Here is a 21,112-nt window from a genome sequence, read left to right as displayed (position 1 = left end):
ATCTGAATTAAACCACACATTTAATTTTTATCAAATCCAAGCCACATGGTTGCAGTTCCTTCAGAAACAAATGGCTCGATCCCAAGCAGAGATTCTAGTCATAGTTTCAAAAAAAAGACCAACAAATTGGCTTGTCTTGATGGAGCCATCCAAAATGTGTACTTTTCCCCCTTATTCCTTGCCCCCAGGTTTGTTTCCCTCCACAATTTTTTTCTGGCTTTTTAACTATTTTGCCACAGAGAAAATAGCCGTCCTGACATTGTTCTAATTAGTAAGTAATGAATGAATAAGAGCCTTGGATTGGAGTCCTTAATTGACCTTTCTTTCTCTCCTGCAGCAATGATCGGGGCTTGTGGCGGGAATTACTCAATGGACGCTGGCATCATTTACTCTCCCGATTTCCCCGACAACTATGCCAGCAGCAGAGTGTGCTACTGGACCATTCAAGTGCCAGGCGCATCTCTTATACGGTTTGACTTTGCCCTGTTTGACATCCGGGACTCGAGTGACATGGTGGAATTTCTGGATGGCCGCAGCAATGACGTTCTCGCCAGGTTTGATGGGAGAAACCGGCCGTATGACAGCTTGAATGTGTCAGCCAGCTTTGTCATTTTGTACTTTTACTCTGATCGAGTTAACCAGGCTGAGGGATTTGCCGTCTTGTACAAAGGTAAGCAGGGCACATGGGACAAACTTGGAGTGGGAGGGGGAGGGTTCAGTTGTCATGGTCCACGTAGAAACCAACGACATAGGTAGAACCATGATGGTCTGCTGAGAGAGTTTGAGGAGTTAGGATCCAAATTAAAATGCAGAACCTCAAAGGTAATGATCTCTGGATCGTTACCTGATCCACATGCCATTTTGCATCGGATCAAGTAGATTAAAGAATTAAATGTGTAACAGTGAGAGTGGTGTGGGAAGAAGGGGTTTCAATTCATGAGGAACTGGCACCAGTACTTAGGAAAGAGGGAGCTGTTCCATTGGGATGGGCTCCACTTAAACCAGGCTGGGCTCAGTGTCCTAGCGAATTGTATAACTAGGACTATGGATAGGGCTTGGAACTAAAAGAGGGAGGAAGGGTCAGATGAAAGGAGATTTAGAAATCTAAAGAGAAAAGTCAAGGCAATAGCACAGTGTAACGATTTGGGTAAAGACAAGCAGGGTGGGACAGGAAGGGACAGAGTGTTTAACAGTAATAGTGCATCAGTGCATAAGGTCCATGCAAAGAATAGTAGCAACAAAAAAAAATTAAAGCCTTTTTATCTGAATGCACAGAGCATTCATAATAAGGTAGATGAACTAGCAGCACAAATAGAGATAAATGGTTTTGATCTAATTACCATTACAGAGACATGGTTACAAGGCGACCAAGGTTGGGAAACAAATATTCCAGCGTGCACAACATTTTGAAAAGGCAGGCAGAATGGAAGAGGAGGGGTAGACCTCATAGTAAAGGATGCCATAAGAACATTAGTAAGAAAGGATCTTGGCTCAGAAGATCAGGAGGTAGAATCAGTGTCCGTGGAAATTAAGAATAACAAAGGTCAGAAATCGCTGATGGAAGTCATTCATAGGTCCCCTAACTGTAGTTATACCGTTGGACAGAGCATTATGCAAGAAATGATTGGAGCTTGTACAGAGGCAATGTAATAATCTTGGGGGACTTAAATATTCATTTTGACTGGACAAATCAAATTGGCAAAGGTAGTCTGGAAGATGAGTTTGTGGGATGCTTTTGCAACAGTTCCTGGAACAATAGGTGGTGGAACCAATTAGAAATAAAGTTATCTTAGATCTAGTATTGTGCAATGAGGCAGGTTTAATTCGTAATCTCATAGTAAAAGCTCCTCTGGGAAAACGTGATCATAATACAAATGAATTCCATATTAAGTTTGAAAGCAACATACTCCAGTCCCAAACATGAATCTTAAATAAAGGCAAATACATGGGTGTGAGAGGAGAGCTGGCTAAGGTTGATTGGGTAAATAGACTAAAAGTAATGGCAGTAAATAAACACTTCTATCTATTCAGGCAACATAAGATGACAATTTAACTGCCCCTCTCAATAAAAAAAATCTCAGATTCCCCCAGAGAGTACTGAAATTTGAATTGAAACACTGGTAAACATCAATACTGTTGGAGCTGACAAATTCATATTTTATTTTCCTTCCATCTAAGTTTACAGCTACAAGCAAGAGATGCCTCACCTTTTTTCTATCATCCCATTCAAGATGCATGAAATAGGTTGGGTAGAGGCCACGGTCCATTCCCTTTTTGTCCTGGGTGATCCTGTATTTGATGGTTATTCCCCGAGGGGCAGGCCTCAATGCAAACTCCTCCAAGCTGTCTATTTCAATCAAGTTTAAGCCAGTGGGAAACATTTAAAAAAGCAATTCAAAAGGTTCAAAAAAAATACATTCCATTAAAAAACAAAAGCTCAGTAAGAAAGATCCATCCGTGGTTTACTAGGGAAGTTAAAGATAGTATTAGATTAGAAGGAGAGGCTTATAATGTTGCAAAGACTAGTAGTAAGCCTGAAGATTGGGAATGTTTTAGAAACCAGCAAAAGGCAACCAAAAAGTTGATAAAAAAGGAAATAATAGAATGAGAGCAAACTAGCCAGGAATATAAAAATAGATTGTTAGAGCTTAAACAAGTATATAAAAAGGAGAGTAGTTAAAGTAAACATTGGTCCCTGAGAGACAGAGACAGGAGAAATTATCATGGGGAATGAGGAAATAACAGAGACATTGAACAAATATTTTGTGTCTGTATTCACAGTCGAAGATACAATTTACAGATCAGAAATAGAGCATAATCAAGCGGCTAATAAAAGTGAGAACTTAAGCTAATTAATATCAGAAGAAGAGAAAATCCACTGGACCTGATGACCTACATCCTAGGGTTCTAAAAGAGGTAGCTGCAGAGATAGTGGGTGTACTGGTTATGATTTTCCAAAATTCCCTAGATTCTAGAATGGTCCCAACGGATTGGAAGTTACCAGATCTAAAACTGCTATTCAGGAAAGGAGGGTGTAACAAAAGGGGGGAACTACAGGCCAATTAGCCTGACATCAGTCATCAGGAAAGTGCTGGTACCTATTATCAAGAAAGTGTCATGAAGACCCAAACCTGCCGAGAATGAGGCATATTAATTTCATCATATGAACTTTAATTTTAAACTGCTGCTGGAGTGAAGAAATGACTTAAAATGAGATCACCAGACACCTGGCTGGAGGACATTTGCATACTAAGAGACAGTGCTTGGGGAGACAATAGAATTGCTCACTGATTCAATTAACAGAGATTGGGCTGGGCAATGGTGATCCACATCTTGTTGGAGTAAGAGACAGCACTACACCCCCCACCAAGAGCTTTGGAATCCACAGATGCAGAAGTAGTTAAGCCAGCTGGTCACATGACTAACCAGCTGGTTCAGGCTTTTTGAACTAGACACAGGCCAGCTTGGTCAGATTGCAGATTGTAACTCAACCTGGAATAATCTGACCCAAGCCCGACCCGGCCCGAATCCTTCCAATTATGCCCGCGCCCGACCTGACCCGACCCGACCATCGGGTAACTTACCTTCTGTTTTTCACTTTCTTGCTGATCTGCACAAGCTGAAAATAACTGTAACAAAACTACCTTTCTTGTCCAAAAATTAAATTAACAGTGGAGTCACTTACCTGTGATAGAGCGTGCCCGACCCGAATGCCCGGACCCGGAAGTGCAGCCAGACCCGATCCAAACCAGACACATGTTGTCAGGTTCCATCGGGTTCGGGTTGGATAGCAGGCCTTTACCACATTATACTCCATCTGCTACCTTGTTGCCCGCTCACTTAACTTGTCTATATTTCTTTACAGCCTCTTTGTGTCCTCCTTGCAGCTTACATTCTCACCTAACTTTGTATCATCTGCAAAATTAGATACATTACTCTCAGCCTCTTCATCTAAGTTACCAATGTAAATTGTAAATAACTGAGGCCCTAGTTCTGATCCTGGCAGCACTCCACTAATCACACCCTGGCAACTTGAAAATGCCCCTTAGTCCCTACTTCCTGTCCATTAACCAATTCTCTATCCATGCTAAAATATTAACCTCAACTCCATGAGCTCTTACTTGCTTATTAACCTTTTATGTGACGCCTTATCGAATGTCTTTTGGAATACTAAATCTATTGGCTCCCCTTTATCGACCTCTTCAAAAAACACTAATAAATTTTTCAAGCATGATTTGCAAATGGGATGTTGGCCTTTGTTGCAAGGGCATTGGAGTGCATAAGTAAGGTAGTCTTGCTACAATTGTATAGGGCTTTGATGAGACCACAACTGGAGTATTGAGCGCAGTTTGGTCTAAGGAAGGATATACTTGCCTTGGAGGCCGTACAGCAATGGTTCAATATATTGGTTCCTGGGATGAGAGGGTTGTCATATGATGAGAGGCTCAGTAAATTGATACTATATGCTCTGGAGTTTGGAAGAATGAGAGATGATCTCATTGAAACATACATGATTCTGAAAGGGTTTGACAGGGTAGACAGTGAGGCCGGTATTTTATGTGGGCCCCTAAGGCCGGGGGAGGGGCACAGAGTATCACGAAGGGTGGCGAGGGCGAGGGGGGTGGGGGGAAGGCCCGTCGCCTCCTCATTGCTAAGCGATCTTCCCGGGGGCAGGATAGGCCGATGACGTCCTTCCCACCCAGAGGGATGTTGAGGCCCTTAAGTGGCCTACTAATGGCCAATTAAGGGCTTCTTCCCGCCGTCAGTGGGATCTTACCAACGGTGGGGAGGCGGGGAGTGCTCCAGCAAGCAGGAAGGACGCCTTGTAGCATGAGGCACTCTCCCTGCGGGCTTGGGTGAGGGGGGGTCCCTCCTCCGTGAGCAATCTGTGGCCCCCAGGGGACCCCTGTCAGGACCAGTTTACCCCCCAGGACCCCCTCCTCTTAGACTGCATGACCACACCAATCCCCCCACGCCTCCTCACTGGAGCCTTTCAGATTGGCCCCGGCAACCCGGCCTCACTTACTTGTGGTCCAGGGTTCCAACGTTGGGCCTGGGTCCCAACGTTGGGCCTGGGTCCAAGGCCTCTGCAGTACCAGCAGAGGCCACAGCTCCCGGTGGCACCGCCGATACTGTTGAGCCACCAGTCCTCTGTTTGGTCGGCAGCTCTTGGAGGCAGGATCCCGTCTTCAAAGGGACAAGGATCCTGGTACAGGACAATTAGCCTTGTAAACATTGGAGGATTGCTCCAGGGAGGGCACGAAAAAGCAGAAGCAGGCTTTCCCCTGCCTTTTCGACCCAGCACCAGGAGCCCTGCCTCCAACACAAAATCCAGCCCTGAGAGGTTGTTTCCCAGGATAAGGGGTCAATCATTTCGGATTGAGATGAGGAGACATTTCTTCACTCAAAGGATTATGAATCTTTGGAATTCTCTACCCTAGAGTGTTGCAGATGCTCCATTGTTGAATATATTTAAGGCTGAGATAGGCAGATTTTTGGTCCCTCAGGGAATCACGGGATATGGGGAACAGATGGGAAAGTGGAGTTGAGGAAGAAGATCAGCCATGATCATATTAAATGGCAGAGCAGGCTTGAGGAGCTGAATGATCTACTCCTGCTCCTATTTCCTATATTCTTATTCAATTAACCGCCTTCGTAGTTTAATACCCTTCCAAACAAGCATCTGCTCTGCTCTCCAGCAACTTATTGTAAGCAGGCAAGAAATTACTGATGTAAACAAAATAAATTGTCAGCTTCAGGGTATTCGTTCTGGCGGCTTTGAGTCTCCTGTCTTCTGTGTAATGCTGCTATCCCTATAAAGTATGAGGAATGTTCTATTGATCCAGAGGTTTACATGTGAGAATAATTCCATGCTTGAGGAGACTATCCTTTCTAAACAAAGGTGCTTGGCGAACTTTTTCTTGCTTTTAAATGCGCACACATGCGTTCCCACTCACTCACTCACATTCACACACACTTACAAATACACATGCGTAATCCACTCATGTGCACAACTCAATGATATAAATCATGCTATTTTGTGTGATGCCACTTCGGTGAAAATGATGTACAGCATTCTTACTGATGGACAGTGTCCCTTTAAATGTTTCAAAAGTAGTTTCATTGAAGTGGTGCCAGTCCAGTCAGGCTGGCTGCTGCGATTGGAACTGTTTGGTGGTTTAATTATTTTAAACTGCTGCAAAAATAATTACCCTTTCCCTCTGCCGCCAAGCAGAACAAAAATAGTTTCTACCTTTTCTGCATCTCCAGCAGTTCCTGTTTTTATTTTATTTTAATTTAATGAAATACTAGATAATTTGATTTCTTTGATTTCTGTGAGTTCCCTTGGAGTGTGCCTTTAAATAATTGAAGTGCATGTATAGTCAATGTCCACCTATGTTTCAGTAGGGTGCACTGGTGAATCCACTCTCAGTGCCTTTGTGAAAGGTAATCTGTCCCTACTGATTGCCGTTTCAAAAATTGGGCTTCACTCTCATTCGTATGGATTTAAAATTTATTCAAAACAGGGAGAAAAGAAACCTACAAGCACAGCTTTTCTTCCCAGTGTATCTCTGTGCAGTTTGCAATGCATCAAAACACCGGCAGTCATCTCCTGGAAGCTAAGATCCCACACATTCTAGACACATCATGAACGATTTGAACTTGACAAATGACGCTGGTGGTAATCTACTCCTGTTAACTACAGTAGCCAGTCTTAGGATGCACCTATTCTAACCTGAACAATCCTGGATGCATTCCGATTACTAATCCTGAAAATATCTTCAAAGTTGAATAAGCCATATAAGCAGATACATGGAAAGGATTTTCTCTTTCTCCCCCTTCCTCTGATGGTACCACCTCATGCTACAGGCATCGCCACCCATTACTTTAACCAAGCAGTCAGCGTTCAGTTGTGAACCTAGAGAGGGGATGTCCTCAGTCTGCTTCTGCTCCGCTGCTGTAACCTCGCCTGCTTGCATGTGTAAACAGGGTTTCTGCTGCACTTCCACCATGTTCTGTGCTGTCCCTTCATGATGTCATCTTGGGGCAGTTTTATAAATAGCAGCTTTCGGACTGCCTCTAATTTGCAAGTTCCATGGTATAAAACCACAAAATTGAGACTGTAGTTATACTGCCACCAATATACAGTAGCATGGAAGGGTTGGAGTCCCGTCCTGATCTGACTCTGTAATGTACTAAATACAAGTGGTGTGAGGCGCCACTCCTTCACCATGTGGAGTATAACTCCTGTGTGGTGTGCAGTGGGGCATGTAAACATGCAGTGCCTGTTCCTAGCAGGCAGAATGTGAGTCACAGCCTGCAGTGTAACATGGGACTTGCCTGGTCGGCACTTCATTATTTACAAGGACCAGCCTTGGACTCAGCTCGTCCTGGTGATGGTACCAAGTGTCACTCCTTGTAGCGTTATGGATTTCTCTTTCAGATTTCAGGTTGTACTTCAGTAAAGACTTGTGAGCCTTTGGCATTTGAGGACCATGATATAAACGTGAGACCTTTTTAAAATCAAGCTTAAGAATAATTGAAAAATTGGCAAAAGGTCAACGGAGCTCTAATCGGGGGTAATTGAAAGAATTGTCAGGGAAGAAGGTTCGAATTTAAAGAGCCTCATTGTGAGGGCGAGCTAGACCTCAAGACAGAAGAAGGGTAGGCTTTCAAGTGGGTTATTGCAGTTAATCTATCAAAGAAGATATTTAAAGAATGTTTATTGTGTGTTTAAATGGATTGCCATTCTCCCTCTGCTGACTGTTGTCATCTCCACAGCTATTAAAGACAATCCCCGCTCACAGCCTCCAGCAAGCAAGGGCGATATAAATACATCGGATATGATAACGGAGAGGGTCGGCCCTGGCACCAATGCGGCACGGTCATCAAAGATCCTCTACTTCATTACAGCAAGCCCCAGCCAATCGAACCAGAACATGCCAGGTTGGTATCACTCTGCCACCAGACAGTACCTTCCTGTTTAACATCGCTGGTTTCTACTAACCATCACTGCACTTGTTTACAGTGTGGACTATCTACGCCTTGGCAGCCCTGCTAACACTGACAGCAATAGCGATGGTTTCAAAGATTCTTCTTCATCTAACAGTAAAGTAAGTTTGAGGAGATTTCACCTCATCATAAAGCAGATGGTTTTCATTTAAAATAAATGTAGTGGGTGGGGGTACATTTGTCCAGTGGCTCAGTTGGTGAAAGTGCTGAGAGGTGTGACATTGATTCCTATAGCCCTGGAAGGTTACAGGCACCGTCTGTGCTGAGAGCCCTACAACTGGACCAACTGGTGCAGAGTATATATCAGTAGTTTACAGTAAATTAACTCCTCTAGTCTAGGTATTGCTAATGACAATCCAATATTACACCCAGGACCCTTTCTGAGTTGCCTTCTACTGGTTTTGTTCCCTTTGTTTAGCATGTACATCATGCATTATTTTGTTCAAAGTACAACACTTTGCACTTGCCAGTATTAAGTTTCATCTGCCATCTGGCGTACCATTTTCATACATTATCCAGAATCCTCCTCAATTCTTTAGCTGCATCTGCTGTTGTTACTGCACTCCTTTTCTTAGTGTCGTCTGAAAATGTGGCATTCTCCAGAATCTAAGTTATTTACATAAACAGGGAAATGAAGAGCCAATCTGCATGCTTCGTCAAGTGTCACCACGCATTTATTGTCTAATCACACTACGTTACCACTGGTAGTAATGCAGAACTTAGACAGTAATTACCATCACTCTGCAATCTCTGCCATATCTTTTAACAAGTACTATTAGAATATCACACATTGACCAAAACACCAATTGTTGGAGAATTGATAGGACTTCAATAAGAAAAGTCTGATACAAGAAAGGATCATTCAGCTCATCCCTCTAGTACCCAAATTCTCCCATCCAAGATCATCCTTCTGGTACCCAAACTCCCATCCAAGCTCATCCCTCTGGTACCCAAACTCCCATCCAAGTTCATCCCTCTAGTCCCCAAACTCCCATCCAAGATCATCCCTCTAGTACCCAAACTCCCATCCAAGCTCATCCCTCTAGTCCCCAAACTCCCATCCAAGATCATCCTTCTGGTACCCAAACTCCCATCCAAGCTCATCCCTCTAGTCCCCAAACTCCCATCCAAACTCATCCCTCTGGTACCCAAACTTCCATCCAAGCTCATCCCTCTAGTCCCCAAACTCCCATCCAAGATCATTCCTCTAGTACCCAAACTCCCATCCAAAATTGTCCCTTTAGTCCCCAAACTCTGCTGTTACAAAACCCAGTTGACCGTTCTGCATTCTTAAATTGACAGATTGTAGCATCCATCGTGGAAATATTGAATTCTAAGCACAAAATGTATTGGATTTATTGATAAAAGATCAAAAAGCAGTAAAAGTAGATTGTAGTAGTGATGAAAATATAGATACTGAATAAAAGATATCCTATTTGATAAATGCCCCCAGCGATTTAACATCCGCAGCACTTAAAGCAGCCAGAAGCACTGCACAAAGAACAGCCAGGCGCTGCGCAAACGACTACTGGCAACACCTATGCAGTCATATTCAGCTGGCCTCAGACAGCGGAAACATCAGAGGAATGTATGATGGCATGAAGAGAGCTCTTGGGCCAACCATCAAGAAGATCGCCCCCCTCAAATCTAAATCAGGGGACATAATCACTGACCAACGCAAACAAATGGACCGCTGGGTTGAGCACTACCTAGAACTGTACTCCAGGGAGAATGCTGTCACTGAGACTTCCCTCAATGCAGCCCAGCCTCTACCAGTCATGGATGAGCTGTACATACAGCCAACCAAATCAGAACTCAGTGATGCCATTGATTCCCTAGCCAGTGGAAAAGCCCCTGGGAAGGACAGCATTACCTCTGAAATAATCAAGAGTGCCAAGCCTGCTATACTCTCAGCACTACATGAACTGCTATGCCTGTGCTGGGACGAGGGAGCAGTACCCCAGGACATGCGCGATGCCAATATCATCACCCTCTATAAAAACAAAGGTGACCGCGGTGACTGCAACAACTACCGTGGAATCTCCCTGATCAGCATAGTGGGGAAAGTCTTTGCTCGAGTCGCTCTGAACAGGCTCCAGAAGCTGGCCGAGCGCGTCTACCTTGAGGCACAGTGTGGCTTTCGTGCAGAGAGATCGACCGTTGACATGCTGTTCTCCCTTCGTCAGATACAGGAGAAATGCCGTGAACAACAGATGCCCCTCTACATTGCTTTCATTGATCTCACCAAAGCCTTTGACCTCGTCAGCAGACGTGGTCTCTTCAGACTACTAGAAAAGATTGGATGCCCACCAAAGCTACTAAGTATCATCACCTCATTCCATGACAATATGAAAGGCACAATTCAACATGGTGGCTCCTCCTCAGAGCCCTTTCCTATCCTGAGTGGCGTGAAACAGGGCTGTGTTCTCGCACCCACACTTTTTGGGATTTTCTTCTCCCTGCTGCTTTCACATGCGTTCAAGTCCTCTGAAGAAGGAATTTTCCTCCACACAAGATCAGGGGGCAGGTTGTTCCACCTTGCCCGTCTAAGAGCGAAGTCCAAAGTACGGAAAGTCCTCATCAGGGAACTCCTCTTTGCTGACGATGCTGCTTTAACATCTCACACTGAAGAGTGCCTGCAGAGTCTCATCGACAGGTTTGCGGCTGCCTGCAATGAATTTGGCCTAACCATCAGCCTCAAGAAAACAAACATCATGGGGCAGGATGTCAGAAATGCTCCATCCATCAATATTGGCGACCACGCTCTGGAAGTGGTTCAAGAGTTCACCTACCTAGGTTCAACTATCACCAGTAACCTGTCTCTAGATGCAGAAATCAACAAGCGCATGGGAAAGGCTTCCACTGCTATGTCCAGACTGGCCAAGAGAGTGTGGGAAAATGGCGCACTGACACGGAACACAAAAGTCCGAGTGTATCAGGCCTGTGTCCTCAGTACCTTGCTCTATGGCAGCGAGGCCTGGACAACGTATGTCAGCCAAGAGCGACGTCTCAATACATTCCATCTTTGCTACCTCCGGAGAATACTTGGCATCAGGTGGCAGGACCGTATCTCCAACACAGAAGTCCTCGAGGCGGCCAACATCCCCAGCTTGTACACACTACTGAGTCAGCGGCGCTTGAGATGGCTTGGCCATGTGAGCCGCATGGAAGATGGCAGGATCCCCAAAGACACATTGTACAGCTAGCTCGCCACTGGTATCTGACCCACCGGCCGTCCATGTCTCCGCTATAAAGACGTCTGCAAACGCGACATGAAATCCTGTGACATTGATCACAAGTCGTGGGAGTCAGTTGCCAGCGTTCGCCAGAGCTGGCGGGCAGCCATAAAGACGGGGCTAAAATGTGGCGAGTCGAAGAGACACAGTAGTTGGCAGGAAAAAAGACAGAGGCGCAAGGGGAGAGCCAACTGTGCAACAGCCCCGACAAACAAATTTCTCTGCAGCACCTGTGGAAGAGCCTGTCACTCTAGAATTGGCCTTTATAGCCACTCCAGGCGCTGCTTCACAAACCACTGACCACCTCCAGGCGCGTATCCATTGTCTCTCGAGATAAGGAGGCCCAAAAGAAGCACAAAATGTATTGGATTTATTGATAAAAGATCAAAAAGCAGTAAAAGTAGATTGTAGTAGTGATGAAAATATAGATACTGAATAAAAGATGTCCTATTTGATAAATGCATGTATTACACTGAATTAATCCATAGAGGGCAAAGTATTGATCGAGCACAATTTAAGACATCAATCATTAATAGAAACACCAGATGACAGATTGATGTAACATTTATTTATGTAATTAGAAGTGGAGCAGTTATCTGGGGTAAGATGTGATCAGGGGTTTGGTGAAGATAGGCTGACTGATCCCTTGTGTTTCAAGACCGAAATATGAGAGAAAACTGCAAATTTTGAAAAGAGGCAACCGAGACAGCATCATAAGCAGGAATATAAGCCAGTGAGCAGTCTTCTTCTTTGGCCTCCTTGTCTCGAGAGACAATGGGTAAGTGCCGAGAGGTGGTTAGTGGTTTGTGAAGCAGTGCCTGGAGTGGCTATAAAAGCCAATTCTAGAGTGACAGACTCTTCCACAGGCACTGCAGAAAAAATTGGTTGTCGGGGCTGTTACACATTTGGCTCTCTCCTTGCGCTTCTGTCTTTTTTCCTGCCAACAGCGAAGTCTCTTCGACTCACCACTCTTTAGCCCCGCCTTTATGGCTGTCCGCCAGCTCTGGCGATCACAGGCAATTGACTCCCACGACTTGTGGTCAATGTCACAGGACTTCATGTCGCGTTTGCAGACATCTTGAGCCAAGCCATCTCAAGCGCCGCTGGCTCAGTAGGGTGTATATGCTGGGGATTTTGGCTGCCACGAGGACTTCTGCATTGGAGATACGGTCCTTCCACCTGATGCCAAGGATTCTCCGGAGGCAGCGAAGATGGAATGTATTGAGACTTCGCTCTTGGCTGACATACGTTGTCCAGGCCTTGCTGCCGAGAGCAAGGTACTGAGGACACAGGCTTGATACACTCGGACTTTTGTGTTCCGTGTCAGTGCACCGTTTCCCCACACTCTCTTGGCCAGTGTGGACATAGCAGCCGACGCCTTTCCCATGCGCTTATTGATTTCTGCATTGAGAGACAGGTTACTGGTGATAGTTGAGCCTAGGTAGGTGAACTCTTGAACCACTTCCAGACCATGGTCGCCGATATTGATGGATGGAGCATTTCTGATGTCCTGTCCCATAATGTTCATTTTCTTGAGGCTGATGGTTAGGCCAAATTCATTGAAGGCAGCCGCAATCCTGTCGATGAGTCTCTGCAGACACTCTTCTGTGTGGGATCCTAATGCAGCATCGTCAGCAAAGAGGAGTTCCCTGATGAGGGCTTTCCGTACTTTGGTCTTCGCTCTAAGACGGGCAAGGTTGATCTTGTGTGGAGGAAAATTCCTTCTTCTGAAGATTTAAATGCGTGTGAGAGCAGCAGGGAGAAGAAGATCCCAGTGTAGGTGCGAGAACACAGCCCTGTTTCACGCCACTCAGGATAGGAAAGGGGTCTGATGAGGCACCGCTATGCTGAATTGTACCTTTCATATTGTCATGGAATGAGGTGATGATACTTAGTAGCTTTGGTGGACATCCGATCTTTGCTAGTAGTTTGAAAAGACCATGACTGCTGATGAGGTCAAAGGGTTTGGTGAGATCTGTGAAAGCAATGTAGAGAGGCATCTGTTGTTCGCGGCATTTCTCCTGTAGCTGTCGAAGGGAGAACAGCATGTCAATGGTGGATCTCTCTGCTCGGAAGCCACAATGTGCTTCAGGGTAGACACGCTCAGCCAGCTCCAGTTTGCACTGGAGTGCAGATTTGGGTTGCTTTAGAGTGCTACAATAGAAGTTTGGTAACTGAGGATAATTAAGGGTTCATTTTATCTTAAATCTAATCTGTCTTTTATTTAGCAGATTAACTTAACAGTTGCTGTTCGGGGTGGAGTAGGTGAGTTTTAGACCAGCTTTAAACAGGGTTCACTCAGGCTCTGCTTGCAGCTGCACCTTGTTAATTAGAGAATTGGCTTAAACCAGTTTTCAGGGGACTAGAGTCAGTCAGTAGAAAAGTGAGCCATCTTACAGTGCTGACTTTGTTTGCACTAGAGTGCTGACTTGGGTTGCATTAGAGTGCTACAATGGAAGTTTGGTAACTGAGGAGGTTCGGTAAGGAGGGAGCGAGGAGCTCCTTTCATTTCCTACCTGTCCTCAGAGTGAGGGGAGCCGAGAGCTTCCAAAGAGCACAGCTGACTGGGAGAAGACTCGGAGGGCGGAGTTCCGGACCGGTAAGTATAAAAAAACTTACCTCTGGTAAAAAAACTGAAAGTGACGTCACAGGAAAGCTGTGACCTGAATTTTTTTACTGAATTTGAAAATAAAACATTGATAAAAATTGTTTAAAACCCTAATTAACTAATTAATAGGTAGAGTAACTAAACCAGAGGGAGGAGATTACTGTATTTAATTAGCATTTAATATTTATAGTAGGAATCTAGCACTAGGGACCATATAGTTAATTATAACAATTTAGTAAGGATTTAATAAGTATTTATTTATTTTAAATTAATTTATTAATTAGTGCTAGAAATGTCAGTTAGAGGGGGTGAAGTGCTTCACCTGTGAGATGTGGGAAGTCCGTGACGCTTCCAGCATTCTGGACGACGACATCTGCAGGAAGTGTACCCAGTTGCAGCTCCTCACAGACCGCATGGATCGGTTGGAGCGGCAACTGGATACACTTAGGAGCATGCAGGTGGCAGAAAGCTTCATAGACAGGAGTTTTAGAGAAGTGGTTACACCCAAGGTGCAGGCAGATAGATGGGTGACCGCTAGAAGGGGCAGGCAGTCAGTGCAGGAATCCCCTGTGGCTATCCCCCTCTCTAACAAGTATACCGTTTTGGATACTGTTGGAGGGGATGGCCTATCAGGGGAAAACAGCAGTAGCCAGAGCAGTGGCACCACGGCTGGCACTGTTGTTCAGCAGGGAGGTACAAAGCACAGAAGAGCAATAGTTACAGGGGACTCTATAGTCAGGGGCACAGATTGGCGCTTCTGTGGACGTGAAAGAGACTCCAGGATGGTATGTTGCCTCCCTGGTGCCAGGGTCAAGGATGTCTCTGAAGGGACAGGGGGCATTCTGAAGGGGGAGGGTGAACAGCCAGAGGTTGTGGTACACATTGGTACCAATGACATAGGCAGGAAGAGTGACGAGATCCTGCAGGGGGAATTTAGGGAGTTAGATAGAAAGTTGAAAGACAGGACCTCGAGGGTTGTAATCTCGGGATTACTCCCTGTGCCACGTGCCAGTGAGGCTAGAAATAGGAAGATAGTGCAGCTATACACATGGCTGAACAGCTGGTGTAGAAGGGAGGGTTTCAGATATCTGGACCATTGGGATCTCTTCAGGGACAGATGGGACCTGTACAAGAAGGACGGGTTGCATCTAAACTGGAGGGGCACAAATACCCTGGCTGCAAGGTTTGCTAGCGTCACTCGGGAGGGTTTAAACTAGTGTGGCAGGGGGTTGGGAACCAGAGCAGTAGGACAGCAAGTGAAATAAATGAGGGGGAACTAGTAAATAAGGCCAGTAAGACTAAGAGGAAGATCAGGCAGGGAGATGTTGCAGAGCACAGCGGGACTGGTGGTCTGAAGTGCATTTGTTTCAATGCGAGAAGTATAACAGGTAAGGCAGATGAACTTAGAGCTTGGATTAGTACTTGGAACTATGATGTTGTTGCTATTACAGAGACTTGGTTGAGGGAAGGACAGGATTGGCAGCTAAATGTTCCAGGATTTAGAAGCTTCAGGCGGGATAGAGGGGGATGTAAAAGGGGTGGGGGAGTTGCATTACTTGTTAAGGAGAATATCACAGCTGTACTGCGGGAGGACACCTCGGAGGGGTCGTGCAGCGAGGCAATATGGGTGGAGCTCAGGAATAGGAAGGGTGCAGTCACAATGTTGGGGGTTTACTACAGGCCTCCCAACAGCCAGCGGGAGGTAGAGGAGCAGATATGTAGACAGATTTTGGAAAGATGTAAAGGTAACAGGGTTGTAGTGGTGGGTGATTTTAACTTCCCCTATGTTGACTGGGACTCACTTAGTGCTAGGGGCTTGGATGGGGCAGAATTTGTAAGGAGCATCCAGGAGGGCTTCTTGAAACAATATGTAGATAGTCCAACTAGGGGTGGAGCCGTACTGGACCTGGTATTGGGGAATGAACCCGGCCAGGTGGTCGAAGTTTCAGTGGGGGCGCATTTCGGGAACAGTGACCATAATTTCATAAGTTTTAAGGTACTTGTGGATAAGGATAAGAATAGTCCTCGGATAAAAGTGCTAAATTGGGGGAAGGCTAATTATAACAATATTAGGCAGGAACTAAAGAATTTCGATTGGGGACGGCTGTTTGAGGGTAAATCAACATCTGACATGTGGGAGTCTTTCAAACGTCAGTTGATTAGAATCCAGGACCAGCATGTTCCTGTGAAGAAGAAGGATAGGTTTGGCAAGGGAGTGTAGATAGTCTCAGTCATCTCATTATCAAAAAGGAGGAGGTGTTGGGTGTCTTGCAAAGCATTAAGGTAGATAAGTCCCCAGGGCCTAATGGGATCTACCCCAGAATACTGAGGGAGGCAAGGGAAGAAATTACTGGGATAAAAACAAGAAATGCTGGAACCACTCAGCAGGTCTGGCAGCATCTGTGAAAAGAGAAGCAAAGTTAATGTTTCGGGTCAGTGACCCTTCTTCGGAACCTTCCGAAGGGTCACTGACCCGAAACGTTAACTCTGCTTCTCTTTTCACAGATGCTGCCAGACCTGCTGAGTGGTTCCAGCATTTCTTGTTTTTATTTCAGATTTCCAGCATCCGCAGTATTTTGCTTTTATTTTAAGAAATTGCTGGGGCCTTGACAGAAATCTTTGTATCCTCATTGGCTACAGGTGAGGTCCCAGAGGACTGGAGAATAGCCAATGTTGTTCCTTTGTTTAAGAAGGGTAGCAAGGATAATCCAGGAAATTATAGGCCGGTGAGCCTTACATCAGTGGTAGGGAAATTATTAGAGGGGATTCTTCGGGACATGATTTACTCCCATTTGGAAACAAACAAACTTATTAGCGAGAGGCAGCTTGGTTTTGTGAAGGGGTGGTCGTGTCTCACTAATTTGATTGAGTTTTTTGAGGAAGTGACAAAGATGATTGATGAAGGAAGGGCAGTGGATGTTATCTATATGGACTTCAGTAAAGCCTTTGACAAGGTCAAACTGGCAGACTGGTACAAAAGGTGAAGTCACACGGGATCAGAAGTGAGCTGGCAAGATGGATACAGAACTGGCTCAGTCATAGAAGACAGAGGGTAGCAGTGGAAGGGTGCTTTTCTGAATGGAGGGATGAGACTAGTGGTGTTCCGCAGGGATCTGTGCTGGGACCTTTGCTGTTTGTAGTATACATAAATGATTTGGAGGAAACTGTAGCTGGCCTGATTACTAAGTTTGCAGACGACACAAAGGTTGGTGGAGTTGCGGATAGTGATGAGGATTGTCAGAGGATACAGCAGGATATAGATCGGTTGGAGACTTGGGCGGAGAAATGGCAGATGGAGTTTAATCCGGACAAATGTAAGGTAATGCATTTTGGAAGGTCTAATGCAGGTGGGAGGTATACAGTAAATGGCAGAACCCTTAGGAGTATTGACAGGCAGAGAGATCTGGGCGTACAGGTCCACAGGTCACTGAAAGTGGCAATGCAGGTGGATAAGGTAGTCAAGAAGGCATACGGCATGCTTGCCTTCATCGGTCGGGGCATAGAGTATAAAAATTGGCAAGTCATGCTGCAGCTGTACAGAACTTTAGTTAGGCCACACTTAGAATATTGTGTGCAATTCTGGTCGCCACACTACCAGAAGGACGTGGAGGCTTTGGAGAGGGTACAGAAGAGGTTTACCAGGATGTTGCCTGGTCTGGAGGGCATTAGCTATGAGGAGAGGTTGGATAAACTCGGATTGTTTTCACTGGAACGACGGAGGTGGAGGGGCGAGATGATAGAGGTTTACAAAGTTATGAGCGGCATGGACAGAGTGGATAGTCGGAAGCATTTTCCCAGGGTGGAAGAGTCAGTTACTGGGGGACATAGGTTTAAGGTGAGAGGGGCAAAGTTTAGAGGGGATGTGCGAGGCAAGTTCTTTACACTGAGGGTGGTGAGTGCCTGGAATTTGCTGCCAGGGGAGGTGGTGGAAGCAGGTACGATAGCGATGTTTAAGAGGCATCTTGACAAATACATGAATAGGATGGGAATAGAGGGATACGGTCCCCGGAAGTGCAGAAGGTTTTAGTTTAGGCAGGCATCAAGATCGGCGCAGACTTGGAGGGCCGAATGGCCTGTTCCTGTGCTGTACTGTTCTTTGTTCCAGAGTCTGTTTAAAACGACCCGAGTGGAGACTTTCCCCACTATGCTGAGCAGGGAGATTCCACGGTAGTTGTTGCAGTCACCGCGATCACCTTATAGAGGGTGATGATATTGGCATCGTACATGTCCTGTGGCACTGCTCCCTCATCCCAGCACAGGCAAAGCAGTTCATGGAGTACTGAGAGTATAGCAGGATTGGCACTCTTGATTATTTCAGGGCTAATGCCGTCCTTCCCAGGAGCTTTTCCGCTGGCTAGAGAATCAATGACATCGCTGAGTTCCAATTTTGTTGGATGTTTGTCCAGCTCATCGATGACTGGCAGAGACTGGGCTGCATTGAGGGCGGTCTCAGTGACAACATTTTCCCTGGAGTACAGTTCTAGGTAGTGCTCAACCCAGTGGTCCATTTGCTTGCGTTGGTCAGTGATCGTTTCCCCTGATTTAGACTTGAAGGGGGCAATCTTCTTGATGGTTGGCCCAAAAGCTCTCAATGCCATCATACATTCCTCTGATGTTTCTGGTGTCAGAGGCCAGCTGAATACGACTGCATAGGTGTTGCCAGTAGTCATTTGCACAGTGCCTGGCTCTTCTTTGTGCAGCGCTTCTGGCTACTTTTAGTGCTACGGATGTTAACTCGCTGGGGGCTTTCTTGTTCAACAGTGCAATGCACTTAGCGGCTGTGACAGGTTCCAGCTCTTCAAAGTGAGATTGAAACCAGTCTGCATTCTGCTTCTCACGTTTGCCGTAGGTGGTCATTGCTGAGTCATAGATGGCATCTCTGATGTGGGCCCACTTAGTCTCTGCATCCCCTTTCGGAGTGTTTTGAAGGGTTTTTTCAAGTGAATTTAGAAACTTATGTAACAGCTGTGGATAAGAAATTCTGTTAGGCTTGATGCACGGGCGGCCCTTCTGCTTGGAGTGATGTAGCTTCTTTGGTTTGAGTCTAACTTTGCTGCACACTAGGGAGTGGTCAGTGTCGCAGTCCACACTGTGGAAGCTGCGTGTGATTTGGACACTGTTTTTAGAGGCTCGCCTTGTGACGATGAGGTCCAGCTGGTGCCAACGACGTGATCTTGGGTGCCTCCATGAAACCTGGTGACATGGTTTCGTATGAAAGAATGAGTTGGTGATGCAGAGGTTGTGATAGCTATACAACTCCAGCAGTCTCTGTCCATTCACATTCATCCTTCCAATGCCATGGCACCCAAGGCAGGAGGGCCATGAGTCATGGTGGGCCCCAACCTTGGCGTTAAAGTCCCCCAGCAGGAACAAATGTTTGGTATTGGGGATGCTACTAATGATATTATGGAGTTCCTCATAGAACTGGTCTTTAACTTCATGTGGGGAGCAGAGTGTTGGAGCATAGATGCTGAGTAGGTGTACTGGACCGGAGGAGGTGAGCAGTTGGATGGACAGTATGTGTTCTGAGCCATTTGAAGGTGGCTCTATCATGCTGAGCAAAGATTTTCTGATGGCGAAGCCCACTCCATGCTGTCTTGGTTCTTCAGGATCCCTACCCTGCCAGAAGGAGGTGTAGTCTTGCTCTCTTAGAGATCCGCTTGCAGGGAGGCGTGTCTCCTGAAGTGCTGCAATGTCCACGTTGAGTCTACTGAGCTTGTTGTTAATGATGGCGGTCTTCCGAGAATCGTTGATTTGTGTAAGGTCTTCCGACAGGCCAGGACACATATTTCTGACGTTCCAGCTTGCAAAACGAAGGGCTGGTACCTTCTTTCCTTTTTTTGTCGTGCTGTTTGGTGGGTGTTACAGTCCACTTGTCGGGCAATGACCCTGAGCTCCAAGCATCCATTGAAGCAGGTGGACTGTGGCGGGACAGAACCTTACTGACCGGGGGCTGCCCAGTGTGAGGCAGGCGGTAGCTGTCCAGTGAGATGCGATGACCTCTCCCACCGACAAAGGCAACCCGTGGCACCCAATCTCTATGCCAATTGAGCTAGACTTATAACCCGAAACTGCTGCCTTCTGTGTTTTGGTCGCTGTGAGGCAACTATGGAGTGACCTCTCCATGATGCATGCCTGGGCGGATGTATGGAGGTTGTAAGTTGCCCAAGCGTGAAAACCCCCCTCTCGGCCTTCCTAGTGGGGTCCAAAGGAGTGCAGAGCACGACGTTTGGCACCAGTATGACTGCAAGAACTGCCGGAAAAATGCCAAAGGTGACACAAGACCACCTTTGGGGTTCCGCTCCGGATTTTCTGTTAGGGTTTACTCCCTTAGCCTTGGTCTCTCCCGAGATGCCCACAAGGTACTGGGGTTGTTAGCTTCTATCCCTGAGCAGGGGCCCTAACAAGTAAGCTGTGTGATTTTTTGGAGGGAGAGGGAAGGGGGGAACGGGGTGCAGGGGGAAGGGGATGCGGAGGCTGCTGGGGGGAGGGGTTGGGGGAAAGGGGTGCGAGGGGAATGCGAGGGGGTGCAGGGGAAGGGGGTGCGGGGGGGAGCTGGGCAGGGGGTGCGGAGAGGAGGGGGTGGGGGGAAGTGGGAGGGGGGAAGGGGGTGCAAGGGGGGAGGGGGATGTGGGTGCAAGGGAAGAGGAGGTGGGGGAAGTGGGTGTTGGGGGGGAAGGTGGTGCAGAGGGGGAAGGGGGGAGGCGTCCGGCGGGGGTCACGACTCTGGCGAGCGGGCCAGCCCACAGCCTGCACGGCCTCCTCAATGTCAGTGTCCTCCAGGCTGATGCTGCACTCGTGGTCGCCATCCAGCTCACGGTGGGACTTCTTTCTTGGCTCCCAGCTGTGACGGCGGAAAGGCGACCGAGGCCGGATTGAGGCCCTGAGCCTCGATGATCGCCTCATGGGCACTCGGGCCACCTTTCAGGTCCCTGGCCAGCGCCTTCCAGGTGGGCGTGTCGCTCACACAGAGGCCGCACCAGGACACATCTGTTTTATCTCCTGATCTAAATTGGGAGAATGTCCTTTTTGCTCCTTTGCGGGAAATTTGCGTGGATATTTACAGACTCGTGCCATGTGTCCCGTTCTTCCACAATGGAAACAGGATCCATTAAAAAGGAAAAGATAAATGTAGAACATCACTTCAAACTAAACCATGATAGCAAGACAAGGCAGCACGAGTTGAAACTTATAAAGGGCAAACTGAGGACTGATGTCAGGAAGTTCTTCATACGAAGAGTGAGTCACAAGTAGA

At 46.6% G+C, this 21,112-nt stretch overlaps 1 protein-coding gene across 2 annotated transcripts in view; it reads left to right on the top strand.

The window, feature by feature from the left end:
• Window positions 1–21,112, top strand: part of kremen1 (kringle containing transmembrane protein 1) — a 266,840-nt gene that overhangs the window by 193,050 nt on the left and 52,678 nt on the right. For both annotated transcript variants that reach the window (XM_068055195.1, XM_068055196.1), the window contains 3 exons: window positions 338–670; window positions 7,783–7,947; window positions 8,030–8,114. In XM_068055195.1, the coding sequence (XP_067911296.1) occupies window positions 338–670; window positions 7,783–7,947; window positions 8,030–8,114 (583 nt within the window). The remainder of the gene's footprint in view (window positions 1–337; window positions 671–7,782; window positions 7,948–8,029; window positions 8,115–21,112) is intronic.

This window comes from Heterodontus francisci, chromosome 23 (genome assembly GCF_036365525.1).
Source record: "Heterodontus francisci isolate sHetFra1 chromosome 23, sHetFra1.hap1, whole genome shotgun sequence".
NCBI classification, from domain to species: Eukaryota; Metazoa; Chordata; class Chondrichthyes; order Heterodontiformes; family Heterodontidae; genus Heterodontus; species Heterodontus francisci.
Note: the sequence above shows the minus strand (reverse complement) of the source record. Positions and strands in the feature narration are given on the sequence as shown.